Here is a 16,314-nt window from a genome sequence, read left to right on the forward strand (position 1 = left end):
AGGCAAGTATCACTAGGCAGCGATTGTAGTGGTGAGAGATCCATCTCACCTCAGTCATTAACTTTTGACATAGAGTCACCCGAGTCAGCCATTTTGGAAACAATGCAGTGTTTTTTTACATCCTCTGAACATGTGACTTTGTCTCCTTATTTCCATGAAATGAGAACATCATCTCCTGAATCTAGTGGCAGTATCAATGCACATTGTTGGCTTCCACCGGATTCCCCCAGCCCGGAATTTCGACAAGTTTCAGAGTCTTTTACCACTTGCTCATCATCACCTGAGTTGGTGTCAGATATGGAATTTAAAACAACACATTTTTTATCAAACCTTTTTGAAAAGAGGCCATCATCCCCAGAATCTGTAGGATCTCTAAATGAATGTAAAGCATTGCCACCTGATTCACCCATACCTGGCTTCAGTCTCAACTGGCCTGACTCGGTTATTGCAATGGTAGGGGAGAGATCCATTTCACCTGAATCAGTGTGCCCCGATATAGAATATGACTCCATGTCTCCAGTTTTAGTTCATGAAGATCATGAAGATAGAGCTTTATCACCTGCTGCAGCTGCATCTGGAGATGAATCTGAATCTGTTTTACCAGTTGTTAGTCATAGGTCACCCTCCCCTGAATCAATTGAATTTGTAGAGATAGCTGATCATAGAAGAAAATATACTGAACCATTGGTATCTGATACACAGAACAAACCACCGACACCAGTGGAATCAGTATCTAAGGATGATGATGATTGGGTCATCTTATCTATGTCTGATATTGAGGGAAGACCACTTTCACCAGAGTCAGTGCCTGGCAAAAGACCAATGACTCCACAGTCAGCAATTTTAGACATTAGAGCATCCTCTCTTGAATCAGAGACATTCAATGAGTGTCTCTCCCCAGATTTTCCCATACCACAATTTACACCGTCTGTGCATCATGCTGTTACTATAAATGATAATGTATTATCACCAGACTCTGTTTTGTCAGATACAGAGTATGAGGCCATGCCATTGCTATCATCTCTTGAGAATAGGGCTTTATCTCCTTGTTTAAGTAGTTCTGTAAGTGATTATGGGTCTAATCTTGTAACTGGCCTGCTTCTTGAGGAAAACATGACACTTGAACTGACACAAGCTGCAATTGTTGTGGAAGAGGTATGTGCTGAAAAGCAGTTTAAAACAAAAACAAGCATTACCGTTGATCTAGAAAAATCAAAAACTCATCCCTTAAATGGAAAGACAAAGTCTGCTAGAAAGAAAAAATCTAAGAAATCAGTCAAAACTGATAATGAACCTGTGCAAAATGTTACAAAATATCAAAAAGAATCATCTGAGTTTATGGTTACATATGTACCCCCACAAGGATCTGTTAAAGCTCTGTCACCTTCTTTGTCTCCAGAAACTGCATCTGATGATCTACCATTCTCATTGGCATTGACTAAAAATTCCCCTGAAGATCAGCAGTTCCAACAAGAATCAGTTTCTACACCTCAGCATCATATACCTTTATCCTTAAATGAATATCCAGTGCCAGTGTACAGTTTAGCATATGGTGCAGAACTGCGGAAGCTCATCGCTCAAATACTTGACCCACAGTATGTAGGAGAAACCATGAATAAACCAGGAGTGCTTCAGTTTGCTGAAACAAGAACAGAGTCTTATCAGACAAGGTCAGATGCAACAGCTGAATATAAAGCTGCTGGTTTGCAATCCCAAAATGACCAAAGATCACTTTCATTTGATTCTGAAGCAGAATATAGACCTATGACACCGCAATCGCTGTTGGCGCTGGATGCACTGAGACCAGATTCCTCCCACTCAGGGAGATCTGTGGATGGTCAGCCAGCTTTAATGCCAGATTCCCCTATACCTATGTACCTTTCCTCTTTCTCTGGATCATCCCAAGTTTATCACAGATCAGTGTCAACAGAGTCAGTATGGTCAGATCTGGATCTGGAGACTGATTTAAACATTTCATTTCTTATCGAGGACAGACCAGCTTCTCCTGAGTCAGTAACATCTGTTAACATATACAGGGCACTATCGCCTGAGTCACCCATTCCTGTGTTTGGACAGGGTTTACCATTTGGGGCCACAATGGCAATATCCTCATCACCTTTTTTAGTTGGTTCAGATTTAGAGTATGGGGCTATGTATCTCAACTCACAACTGTGCCCTGAAATTAGACCATCCTCACCTGATTCAGTTTCTGGAGATGACTATAGAGGTGACTCGCCAATACCAGAATTCAAAACAGGTGTGACTGAATCAGTTTCAGTCATTGGTCATAGATCATCTTCTCCTGAGTCTGTGGTTTCTGAAGTTGAATATACACAATCAAGTATTGACATAAGTATTTGCGAGCAGAGATCTGACTCACCGGAATCACAAGTATTGGAGACCACAGGGAGACCATTGGGTGGTAGTAGTCCAATTTTACCTCTTAAAGCAATAAGGGTACCAGTATATAGACTTGTTTATGATGCTGAACTTTGGAAGCTTATTTCTCAAATACATGATCCTCACTTTGTTGGGGAGACTTTTTGCAGTAAAACCGGTGTATTTGAGTATGCTGGAACAAGAATTGAGTATGTCCTGGAGGATTCAGGTGTGAAAGAGGGAGAGTTAGAGGGTGGTGGGAAGTTGGACATTGCAGATTCTTCTGATGCAGATGTTCTACAAGCAATGCAAACAAAGATTGAGAGGGAAGAGAGCCCAGTGTCAGACTGTAGGCCTTTATCACCTGGGACACTGATAACTGAATCATCTGTTTCCATGCTTGAAGAAAAGCAATCGGCAAAGGCTGGTGCAACAATTAGAGCAAACCAGCTGATATGTCAACTACATGACCCCCATTTTGTAGGAGAAGCCTTTGTAAGTAGAGTGTTTGAATATGAGGAGACAAGTAAAAAATGCATTCCCCTTGATTCACATGCAGGAGAGACAGGTAGGGCAGTGTCACCTGGTCTTGGGGCAGAATATAGATCTCCCTCCCCCGAGGGCCTGAAGTTACTGAGTGTTCTGAGGCCTGATTTGCAGGAGACAGGAAACTCTGTCAATGAATATAGACCTTTGTGTCCAGATTCACTGATTCCCCAACCTTCTTTCTTGCTTTTTGAATCTCCACTGGAAAATCCCAGGGCACCATCTTCCAAACCTATGTCAGCTACAGAACTTGAGCAATTTGATGTTGCTGCTTTAATTACTGAGTCAAGGTCATCATCTCCTAAATCAGAAAAATCACTGAGCAAACCAGAGTCTCCAGAGTCATTACAATTAAAGTGTAAGGAGAGACTTCTGACACCTGATTCTGAATCAGAATATAGGCCTTATTCACCTGCATCACTGATGTTAATGTCAAATTTCAGATCATCCTCTCCAGAATCAACTGGGTCTTTGAATGAATATAGACATCTTTCGCCAGACTCACCCATTCCTGAATTTACACCGGCACTACAAGAGTCCGACATATCACATATGGACTTGTGGTCTTGTTCACCTGAATCAGTGTTGTCCGACTTGGATGACGAAATTGAGTTTTGTTTCCCATTGTCCATAGAAGATCGATCTTCTCCTGACTCCTTGACGTCTTTGAGTAAATACAGAAGACTTTCACCTGATTCCCCTGTACCTGACTTCAGTCAGGCTTTGCTAGAGACTGATCCTGAGTTCAATGCTTACAGGTCATGGTCACCTGAATCAGAGGCTTCAGAACTAGAATATTCTCCTTTGATTTCACAGATGTTTGATTTTGAGAACAGAGCAGAATCCTGTCAATCAGGGGTGTCTGACTCTGATCTTAGATGTTTGTCTCCTGACTCTCCCCTACCCCAGTACACCATGAGTGTACCCACTGTGTTGGGAGTAAGTTATAGATCCACTTCACTTGAATCAGTATATTCAGAAGAGGATTTAGAAACAGATTTGAGTATCCCTTGGCTTTTAGAGGACAGAGCAGCATCTCCTGGTTCAAGGGCATCCAACGATGAATTTAGACCTCTATCGCCGGACTCACCCATTCCTGAATTTACACAGGCACTACAAGAGTCCGCCATATCACATATGGACTTAAGGTCTTGTTCACCTGAATCAGTGTTGTCCGACTTTGATGAGGAAATTGAGTCATCTTTCCCAATTGTCCTGGAAGATCGATCTTCTCCTGAGTCCATGGCATCTCTGAGTAAATACAGAAGACTTTCTCCTGATTCCCCTGTACCTGACTTCAGTCAGGCTTTGCTAGAGACTGATCCTGAGTTCAATGCTTACAGGTCATGGTCACCTGAATCAGAGGCTTCAGAACGAGAATATTCTCCTTTGATTTCACAGATGTTTGATTTTGAGAACAGAGCAGAATCCTGTCAATCAGGGGTGTCTGACTCTGATCTTAGATGTTTGTCTCCTGACTCTCCCCTACCCCAGTACACCATGAGTGTACCCACTGTGTTGGGAGTAAGTTATAGATCCACTTCACTTGAATCAGTATATTCAGAAGAGGAATTAGAAACAGATTTGAGTATCCCTTGGCTTTTGGAGGACAGAGCAGCATCTCCTGGTTCAAGGGCATCCAACGATGAATTTAGACCTCTATCGCCAGACTCACCCATTCCTGAATTTACACAGGCACTCCAAGAGTCCGCCATATCACATATGGACTTAAGGTCTTGTTCACCTGAATCAGTGTTGTCCGACTTTGATGAGGAAATTGAGTCATCTTTCCCAATTGTCTTGGAAGATCGATCTTCTCCGGAGTCCATGGCATCTCTGAGTAAATACAGAAGACTTTCTCCTGATTCCCCTGTACCTGACTTCAGTCAGGCTTTGCTAGAGACTGATCCTGAGTTCAATGCTTACAGGTCATGGTCACCTGAATCAGAGGCTTCAGAACTAGAATATTCTCCTTTGATTTCACAGATGTTTGATTTTGAGAACAGAGCAGAATCCTGTCAATCAGGAGTGTCTGACTCTGATCTTAGATGTTTGTCTCCTGACTCTCCCCTACCCCAGTACACCATGAGTGTACCCACTGTGTTGGGAGTAAGTTATAGATCCACTTCACTTGAATCAGTATATTCAGAAGAGGATTTAGAAACAGATTTGAGTATCCCTTGGCTTTTGGAGGACAGAGCAGCATCTCCTGGTTCAAGGGCATCCAACGATGAATTTAGACCTCTATTGCCAGACTCACCCATTCCTGAATTTACACAGGCACTACAAGAGTCCGCCATATCACATATGGACTTAAGGTCTTGTTCACCTGAATCAGTGTTGTCCGACTTTGATGAGGAAATTGAGTCATCTTTCCCAATTGTCCTGGAAGATCGATCTTCTCCTGAGTCCATGGCATCTCTGAGTAAATACAGAAGACTTTCTCCTGATTCCCCTGTACCTGACTTCAGTCAGGCTTTGCTAGAGACTGATCCTGAGTTCAATGCTTACAGGTCATGGTCACCTGAATCAGAGGCTTCAGAACTAGAATATTCTCCTTTGATTTCACAGATGTTTGATTTTGAGAACAGAGCAGAATCCTGTCAATCAGGGGTGTCTGACTCTGATCTTAGATGTTTGTCTCCTGACTCTCCCCTACCCCAGTACACCATGAGTGTACCCACTGTGTTGGGAGTAAGTTATAGATCCACTTCACTTGAATCAGTATATTCAGAAGAGGAATTAGAAACAGATTTGAGTATCCCTTGGCTTTTAGAGGACAGAGCAGCATCTCCTGGTTCAAGGGCATCCAACGATGAATTTAGACCTCTATCGCCAGACTCACCCATTCCTGAATTTACACAGGCACTCCAAGGGTCCGCCATATCACATATGGACTTAAGGTCTTGTTCACCTGAATCAGTGTTGTCCGACTTTGATGAGGAAATTGAGTCATCTTTCCCAATTGTCCTGGAAGATCGATCTTCTCCTGAGTCCATGGCATCTCTGAGTAAATACAGAAGACTTTCTCCTGATTCCCCTGTACCTGACTTCAGTCAGGCTTTGCTAGAGACTGATCCTGAGTTCAATGCTTACAGGTCATGGTCACCTGAATCAGAGGCTTCAGAACTAGAATATTCTCCTTTGATTTCACAGATGTTTGATTTTGAGAACAGAGCAGAATCCTGTCAATCAGGGGTGTCTGACTCTGATCTTAGATGTTTGTCTCCTGACTCTCCCCTACCCCAGTACACCATGAGTGTACCCACTGTGTTGGGAGTAAGTTATAGATCCACTTCACTTGAATCAGTATATTCAGAAGAGGAATTAGAAACAGATTTGAGTATCCCTTGGCTTTTGGAGGACAGAGCAGCATCTCCTGGTTCAAGGGCATCCAACGATGAATTTAGACCTCTATTGCCAGACTCACCCATTCCTGAATTTACACAGGCACTCCAAGAGTCCGCCATATCACATATGGACTTAAGGTCTTGTTCACCTGAATCAGTGTTGTCCGACTTTGATGAGGAAATTGAGTCATCTTTCCCAATTGTCCTGGAAGATCGATCTTCTCCTGAGTCCATGGCATCTCTGAGTAAATACAGAAGACTTTCTTCTGATTCCCCTGTACCTGACTTCAGTCAGGCTTTGCTAGAGACTGATCCTGAGTTCAATGCTTACAGGTCATGGTCACCTGAATCAGAGGCTTCAGAACTAGAATATTCTCCTTTGATTTCACAGATGTTTGATTTTGAGAACAGAGCAGAATCCTGTCAATCAGGGGTGTCTGACTCTGATCTTAGATGTTTGTCTCCTGACTCTCCCCTACCCCAGTACACCATGAGTGTACCCACTGTGTTGGGAGTAAGTTATAGATCCACTTCACTTGAATCAGTATATTCAGAAGAGGAATTAGAAACAGATTTGAGTATCCCTTGGCTTTTAGAGGACAGAGCAGCATCTCCTGGTTCAAGGGCATCCAACGATGAATTTAGACCTCTATCGCCAGACTCACCCATTCCTGAATTTACACAGGCACTCCAAGGGTCCGCCATATCACATATGGACTTAAGGTCTTGTTCACCTGAATCAGTGTTGTCCGACTTTGATGAGGAAATTGAGTCATCTTTCCCAATTGTCTTGGAAGATCGATCTTCTCCTGAGTCCATGGCATCGCTGAGTAAATACAGAAGACTTTCTCTTGATTCCCCTGTACCTGACTTCAGTCAGGCTTTGCTAGAGACTGATCCTGAGTTCAATGCTTACAGGTCATGGTCACCTGAATCAGAGGCTTCAGAACTAGAATATTCTCCTTTGATTTCACAGATGTTTGATTTTGAGAACAGAGCAGAATCCTGTCAATCAGGGGTGTCTGACTCTGATCTTAGATGTTTGTCTCCTGACTCTCCCCTACCCCAGTACACCATGAGTGTACCCACTGTGTTGGGAGTAAGTTATAGATCCACTTCACTTGAATCAGTATATTCAGAAGAGGATTTAGAAACAGATTTGAGTATCCCTTGGCTTTTGGAGGACAGAGCAGCATCTCCTGGTTCAAGGGCATCCAACGATGAATTTAGACCTCTATTGCCAGACTCACCCATTCCTGAATTTACACAGGCACTACAAGAGTCCGCCATATCACATATGGACTTAAGGTCTTGTTCACCTGAATCAGTGTTGTTCGACTTTGATGAGGAAATTGAGTCATCTTTCCCAATTGTCCTGGAAGATCGATCTTCTCCTGAGTCCATGGCATCTCTGAGTAAATACAGAAGACTTTCTCTTGATTCCCCTGTACCTGACTTCAGTCAGGCTTTGCTAGAGACTGATCCTGAGTTCAATGCTTACAGGTCATGGTCACCTGAATCAGAGGCTTCAGAACTAGAATATTCTCCTTTGATTTCACAGATGTTTGATTTTGAGAACAGAGCAGAATCCTGTCAATCAGGAGTGTCTGACTCTGATCTTAGATGTTTGTCTCCTGACTCTCCCCTACCCCAGTACACCATGAGTGTACCCACTGTGTTGGGAGTAAGTTATAGATCCACTTCACTTGAATCAGTATATTCAGAAGAGGATTTAGAAACAGATTTGAGTATCCCTTGGCTTTTGGAGGACAGAGCAGCATCTCCTGGTTCAAGGGCATCCAACGATGAATATAGACCTCTATCGCCAGGCTCACCCATTCCTGAATTTACACAGGCACTACAAGAGTCCGCCATATCACATATTTATGGACATAATACAGCATCCCCTGAGTCAACCTGTTCAGATGTGGAATGCATTGTTTTAAGCATTGAATCATTCGTTTATGACATCAGACCCTCTTCACCTGGCTCAGGGGCATCTGGAGATGAATATCAGGCTTTGCCACCAGACTCACCCATACCTGAATACAGGCCAGTAGTGCCTGACCGTGTTATTGGGATTGCTGGCTATAGATCACCGTCCCCTGAATCCTCTGAATCAGATATTGAGTATGCTTTGAGTGAGTTTTTAATGTCTTTGACTTATGGTGTAGATGATAGACCAGATTCTCCCAAATCAGTAGGCTCAGAAATACAAGAGAGGCCACAATCGGTTGAAGCCATACCAGAGTACAAACCCTTTTCTTGTGTGGCATTGACGTTACTTGGAAACATACGGTCAGTGTCTCCAGAATCTACTCAATCACTTGATGAAGACAAGAGGTTGTCTCCAGACTCACCACTTCCTTCGTTTACGCAAAATGTTCTCACGACTACAGCAGAAGTAACACACACCAGGAGTTCTTCCCGAGATTCAATATTGTCAGATGTAGAATATACTTTGACTTCATACGACACAGAAGTCACTGACATGAGACCACTATCACCTCATTGGGAGAGATCAGATGATGAATGTAAACCCCTGCCATCTGAATCGTCAATACCTGATTTTACAAAGACATTTGTAGAAACTATCATGACTGTGAGAGATATATCACCCACTAAAATTTCAGGTTCAGATGATTTGTCACAATCTTTAGACCTGTTTGGTGCAGATGAAAGGTCATCACAAACATATTTTGAATCAGATAAGGAAGAATTATTCTTGCCAACCAAATCATCAATACCTGAATTAAAAGTTACAACTTCCAATGAAGCATCCATCAATAGCACTGTTTTATCAACATCAATGGCACCTACCTTACCTGAGGAATCAGCGGTCATCTTAGCTGAGTATAATCTAATTCATGATGCAGAGCTGTGGAAGCTAATTTCTCAAGTACATGATCCTCAGTACGAGGGAGAAACTTTCAGCAGTAAAACAGGATTTATGCAATTAATTGCCAACACAATAGAACATGAGAGGAGTGTTCAAGATGATGATCAAGATACTAAAGTAAAAGATAAAAATGAGCATGATGTCAAAAAAACACCTTTAGAGGAAATCCATAAATGTACTTCAACAGACACAGCTAATGATGCCTATCTTTGCACTTCAAGTGTACAAGTCATATCTGATGGACCTGTTTCAGAGTCATCTCTACCAGTGATGGAACACATTGTGTTGTCAGGGGCTGCTCCATACAGACAGGCTAAGTACACATTTGAAATACCTGTCCCTGAGGAACAAACTGAGTCTGATGGTGGTTCGGTGATAGTATCAGTGTCTCACACAGAGGATGATGATCAACGCTATTCACCAGAATCCTTGATAGACTTTAGACCCATATCCCCCAGTTCATTCATGGTGATAGAATCAAGAGCATCATCACCAGAATCTGTAACATCAGTCAGTGAGTTTAGACCACTCTCCCCAGATTCCCCCTTACCTGAATTTACAATAGCAATGCCAGAATGTGTATCATTCCTGAGATCAGCATCATGTTCGCCTGGCAATTTACCATCAGATATAGATTATGTGGCATTCGGAAATTTGGAATCTCAGTTTGCAGCATGCAGGCCATCATCTCCAGTATATGCACCGTCAGAGTATGAGAATGAGAGAGGAAGGGCTTTGTCGTCTCAGTCACTGCCTGAATACAGACCAATGTTACTTGAATCCAGACTGTCCATGGCTGACAAAAGAGCATCATCTCCAGAATCAATGCCTGAGTTCAATGAGAACAGGTCACTTTCTCCAGACTCTCCCATCCCTCAGTTTACAGTATCATTGGAGTACAAGCCTACACATAGGTCATCATCACCTGAATCAATTGGTTCAGATTCAGAGTGCGAGCTTATGGTCACGTCATCGGGAGATGCTGACAGGCCATCTTCACGTGAATCCATTTCATCTGTCAATGAGTTCAGTCACCTATTGCCTGACTCACCAGTGCCTGATTTTATGAGAATATTATCTTCTTATTTTATGGATGCTACCCATGTTGATAGATCATCTTCACCAGTGTCTCTGTCATCAGACTCTGAGTTTGTTGCTCTACCTATTGATTGTTGGTTTGATGATAGCCCAAGGCCACTGAGCCCTCAAACTGTGGAGTCAGAGGAGGAATTAGGCTTTTGTTGTGAAGCTACTGAACTTTTGAGTCATGTGACGTCTTCTTTATTACCTTCATCATTACCTAACAAAGGGCCATTGGAGTCATCATTATTAATTCAAACTAGTGAGACAAATGTCAATCCTAACTGTCAAAAAATGACAGGACTGCAATCAGAGGTTTTGTCATGCGAATGGATGCAGCATGGATGTGAAGCTGAAAGTATCACAACTTTACAAACCACGGTTTGTGAGGAAGACTTCCAGAAAGACTTTCTTGTGAAAGCATCACCAGTTCAAGATGCAAAAAGAAAGGAGACAAAGATCCTACACATCAGTTCTGGAGAATTAAAGAAGAAGACAGTCTCACAAAGGGTAAGACTGAGAGCATGACAAGCAAGCAAATACTCCCTTTTGTTTTGGACAAATTCATTAACATGTCACTTGGATAAAGCAAATAACTGCTTTGATGAACTAATAACAAAATGGTGTGCAGTTGCATTAAATGCGTCTGGAATTTATACAAAATGTCCTTCAGTTGTTATTTATTTGTCTGACCTTAATCTCCTTTTAAAGTGGCATGCAATGGCTTCACAATAGTGTCCTAAACTTAAATGAGATATTGGCTGTATGGAAAATACTCATTGCACAGTGCTAACCTGGTGAACTGTTGAGGTCATTTTAATGGTGCATACTAACCTGTACACAGATTTTTTATTTTTGTAAACTTATTTAGATCATGTTGATATTCCCTTGCAGGCTCCTGCTCAGACACCAGAGGAAACACAGTTTCAAACAGACGTTGCGGTGTATGACCCAAACTCATATACAACCCACAGAACTGTTACTCCAATTCTACCTGCATCTGAGAATACATCATGTTTAAAGTTGGGCTTATCACAAGGGCACCCAGAGTGGGAGTTCTCCCGTAACAAAGCACAGCCCAGTGAGCTTTTTTCACCCATGTCAACTCAGTTTTTGGTACCACCAGATTATGAAGCAGTATTTTCAGGACACCAAACACTGAGAGTTTCTCAATGCAGCCAAGCCTCTTTGAATGATTTGAGTCCAGTGTCTCCAGTGTTCAGTGACTCAATTTCAGCTCAGGTTGTGACTGATGCCACCACCAAGGGAGCGTCTGAAAGTTCTAAAGACTTTAACAGAGTCCTCTCAGAATTTGAGAAAACAGTCTCTGAATTTGAATCAGAGGATCCAAAAGTCGTACCAAGGGAACTCAGTAAAAGATTGGACTCTCCACAGCACTCTGACTCAGATGTGGAGTTCTTCGAGTGCAGACAAGCTTTCTATGACTTCTCTGAACCAGAAGAAGTGAAACTGGAACATGAGATTACCTATCATATTTCTGAACCCCCATCCCCAATGCCTGGGAGTAGCTCTGATGGTGGCTTCCTGAAAGGAAGCCCTCAGTACACTGCTCACCCTTTCCTCCAAGTGGAAGATTACAAGCGCTTCTCTTCTAGCAGTGAAAGTCTCAGTGAATTTGCTTGTGATTCGGAGGAGTCACAGGAATGTCAAACAGACGCCAACCTCCCGTTGTGTGAGGAGCTGCCTTCCAGAGATCAGGCAGGGTATTACGATGACGATGACTTCCTGGGAAGGGTAAGGGGTTGGTGTTGCGCATGAGCAGAGTGCTGCACTTGCTTTTTTTCTAGCCAGGCCAGACTTGTTGCTGTGGTGCTGCAGTCAAGACTCAGAAGATAAACTACGCAAATTGGCACTTGACCTTAATGAGGCTGATGAGTGCTTTTGTGTGCATGGGTGCCTACACTTTCAAGGAAATAACAAAACATTAACAATGTGATGATTTGCTGTGTCATCAGTGTGTGAAAAAGCTGTTGCCATTGGTGGTGTGATGTATATGCAGTTCCTCATTTTTAGGTCAGCATTGGTGACATTTACGAGCTGCTAAACAGAACTTAATTCATAATATATAATTCTGTGTTCACACTTGCAACTGTTTGCATCCTTTGATTTCTGCTTGTTGTTGTTACCATCAGTGTGCGAAAATACACACTTGACAATCAGAGGGTCCATTGCTGTGCCATTTGCCACACATACTTCAAAGTTTAAAGGAAAATAACAGTATATTTTTACCTGGCATATTTCCCATAAAGGTTATTGTTGTGACTCTATGGGTCATGCTAACGTTCCACTTGCCAAATCCATTGTAGAGATTTGGGGTAACGAGAATTAAAAAACAAACAATGGATGCACAAGCCTCCTACAGCTTTTCAAATTATTTTTAAGTGTGGAATTTCAAAGCGCTTGTCTGACTCTAAGTAAACCCCAAAAGTAGCACCTGGGATAGTCATGTTGGCTAGCTGCATAGGGGTCTACCTCCAGGGAGGCTTTTTGTGCTAACCCAGCCTGCACCCGCAAAGCCAAGTGCTGAAACCGAACCATTACCCTCAATTATCTCTAAATAAATTCCAACTTGCGACCTGACCCACAATCAGATATACTATAAGCTTGGCAGTACAGGCAAAATCTATCTATTGGACAACAGCCTGTGGATTGGAGAGGCAAAACCATGACCAGACCATGATGTGAAGTTAATACTCACATCATTTTGTTTATGTGTAGTTGACTCTAAACATGGAAGGGAGTAGCAGGACCGCAAAGGTTAAATGTAGTATCCTGCCGATAGTGTATAGTGTATAATCTGGTAGCAGTATCCTTGTTAGTCGCTGCGGCATCAGCAATCTTTTCACTATCTGTGGCATTGTTCTGTTTATCATCTAGCAAAAAACCTTCACAAGATAGATCAAGATTAAATAATTATCACCCAATTTAAATTGGACATTTTCGGGGGATGGATCTCAAGGGGTCTGAGACATCCTGTATTTCGCGCACTGGTTCCCATCCTTGCACGTTTATTTCATTTGAAAGTTTTGTGTATAACTGTGCCTTCTCTTCATCTCACATCACTATTGTGTACAGCCATACATTTTTTCATTCCATTTGTCTGTACATGCACCTTTTGGCAAGCGAATCATAAAAAGTGAGGTTCAGAGAAAAGAAGGAACAGCTGCTGTCTGCAGCAGTGTGCTGTAGCAACACTGTGTAGGCCTGATACATTGACCCATGCTGGTTGTGTGCGCTCTCCCAGGAGATAGCAGAGGAGCTAGGGTTGCTGTCTTCTGATAGCTCAGAGGAGGAGGTGCTGACCACCAGGGTGGTCCGACGCAGAGTTATCATTCAGGTAAACAAACATCAGCTGCTGCAGCTGTGCAGCCGCAGTGCACTGTGGAGAGGGAACCAGCGGTTTAGTGCTCCTTGGTGTTTTTTTATACTTGACTAACCAGGTTAATTATATCATACAGAATGCCGCTTACTTGCTTGGCACAAAAGTTACAAAAGTTACAAGCAAAAAGTAAAATGTCTAAGTGTGAAAAGGGGCCTTTAAATGACATTTAGTTGTTTTTTTGTTCATTTGTGTCTGCACACTCCTGTCTGTGTCTTTTTCTTTTTTTCTGTTATAGAACTTAAGCCCCAATGTTTAAAATGTGTTGTGACTTTGGCACCCCCTAGTGGTAGTGTCAATACAGAGACTGGAAGACAGCAATGTGAGAAACCACTTTTGACTAAATTAAATATATATATATATATATATTTACAAAAAAACAAAACAAATCTATGCCAGAATGATTTGAATGATCCTACAGTTGCATCAGAGTTACACCCATAGGGGCTTTAAATAGACTGCAGATGGGCTGGTGTTAGTCATGTATGGGTGCTTTATATCACATGTTGTTTGACATAATAACATGTTGGTTCCTCTAACATGTGAACTGATGGATGTGTTTTGTCTTTCTCCAGGCGGATGACCTACCTGATATCCCCCCACACACTGTCACAGAGGAGAAGTACACAGATGAGCATGGCAACATGGTGGTTAAGAAAGTAAGCTTTCATTCACAGATGTCCACATCCAGCAGTCACACTTCTAACCACAGTGCTATTCCTTGGCCTGCATGATGAAAGAGGTTTACAATTTACAGTTTTTACAGCGTGTGATTTCCTCCTCCAGATCACTCGGAAGGTGATTCATAAATATGTGTCAGCAGACGGCATGGAGACACAGGAAGTGACCATCGAGGGCTCACATCAGGAGACGGTGCAGATTGAGGAGGGAGACACTGTCTCCAGGGTGGTGAAGAGAACCGTGCTTCACAGTCGGGGAGATCAAAAAGAGGTCAGAGTCATCTACTTTCATATGGTTTCATATTAGCACCACTAATCACATCTGCATTACTTGGTTTCCATTATGTGACCTAAACACAATCTGTGTAGTTTATGAAAATCGTTCTTTGCTAATAATCCTCGTCAGTGAGTTAGTAAGACTGCATCTAGTATTTGTTATATTTATATAGTTCTTTTGCCGCATTCAAAAGTTGTATTAAGTTTGAAAATACTTAATATAACGCTGTGACCAGAAAATGAAAAAACTGTCCACTAAGGATTCCAAGATGTCACCTTATAGTTTAGTTAAAGTTCTACACAAACTAACTAACTAGCTAATGTTGCTAACTAGCGTCACATTACATGTAACATGTTTTACTTTGACTGAAATACAGCATTCATTAAACAATAAAAATGTTATTTGTAATGTGTGCTAATCATCTCATCTTCATTCATTCTCTGTATGATGTGAAGAGACTAGCATTAGAATCAAGATATATATATATATATATATATATATATATATATATATATATATATATATATATATATATATATATCAGATATAGAATCTGTGAGGTAGCTTCCAGCTAAATGCTAACAGCAGCATATTTAACATCCTCTCAATGACAAAGCTTACATGCAGATATTTAGCAGGTTACTATGTTCAATATCATAGTTTGGTGTTTTAGCATGCTAAAATGAGCTAATACGTGCTAACATAAAGCACACTTGTGGTTGATTTATAAATAGTTTTGCTGGTATCTGGCCATGAAAGTAGATTGAAGTTTGGCCCCAATGACACTCGATAAAACATAAAAGCACTCGGTACATTCTACAGAACATAACCGTCTCCTCGTGTTCTCTCCAGTTGACCTTTTCGGAGCCTGTGGCCCCGGGAGCCGCCGCGGCGTCACAATTTGAGGTGGAGCCAGTGCAAGGTCGAAAGGTCAGCAAGGTTGTCAAGACAACGGTTGTGAGAGGCGAGAGGATGGAGAAGCAGACGGGAGAGCCCTCGCTGGCTGCAGACCTCCCCTCAGCCAGACAGGACTTTGAGAAGGTCAGTGCTTCCAAAAATGAACTCTCTGGAGAGCCGCTTTAAAACATCTACTGGTCATGAGAGGAGTCGATGGTCACGATACCAACATCACAGTCTGTGATGTGCTTTCACTAAGTGCTTCTGTGTTTTGTGATATCTTGTCAGTAGCTACTGTTGAGCAGATCTTTGTCAGATGTCTAGTGTGTCTTCTGATCCGTCTCTCCTCCCTCGTTCTTTCCCCTCCAGGCGTTGAGTTATGCGGGAGGCTTTGGGAAAGTGCTCCTGCCTCATGTAGTAGAGAAAGAGATTGTGCAGGACGACGGTTCTGTGGTTAAAAGGTCGGACAGCAGCATGGGAATGTGTAGAAATGACACAAAGACTGTGTGCCGTTAACAGAGCTTAACGTTGGAAGCATGGTGTGATGCACTCTACCCTCTGCCCTTCAGGTCACAGTCCAGACTTTGATTCTGATCGGTGCATGACAGAGGAAGTGGCAACTAGAAGAGAATGTTTTACAACCAGCCCTTCTGCTGAGATCTGGGTGTTGCTGCTTCATCATGTCTTAATCCAAAAGTTTGCAAATGCAATCTTTTCATAACTGATAACTAGCAACACTTTGAAAAGGTTGAAGTAGATTTGAAGTACTGGTCGTGTGGTTTGTGTTGAAGTTGTGACATTCCTGT

General features: G+C 42.2%; 1 protein-coding gene across 2 annotated transcripts in view; it reads left to right on the forward strand.

Annotated features, from left to right (window-relative positions):
- ank2b (ankyrin 2b, neuronal) overlaps positions 1-16,314 on the forward strand; it is a 78,413-nt gene that overhangs the window by 58,946 nt on the left and 3,153 nt on the right. For both annotated transcript variants that reach the window (XM_068713736.1, XM_068713735.1), the window contains 5 exons: positions 13,520-13,612; positions 14,230-14,313; positions 14,441-14,605; positions 15,464-15,652; positions 15,878-15,969. In XM_068713736.1, the coding sequence (XP_068569837.1) occupies positions 13,520-13,612; positions 14,230-14,313; positions 14,441-14,605; positions 15,464-15,652; positions 15,878-15,969 (623 nt within the window). The remainder of the gene's footprint in view (positions 1-13,519; positions 13,613-14,229; positions 14,314-14,440; positions 14,606-15,463; positions 15,653-15,877; positions 15,970-16,314) is intronic.

Source organism: Cebidichthys violaceus, unplaced genomic scaffold (genome assembly GCF_023349555.1).
Source record: "Cebidichthys violaceus isolate CVI_PGR_0920_01 unplaced genomic scaffold, fCebVio1.0.p SCAF_19, whole genome shotgun sequence".
NCBI classification, from domain to species: Eukaryota; Metazoa; Chordata; class Actinopteri; order Perciformes; family Stichaeidae; genus Cebidichthys; species Cebidichthys violaceus.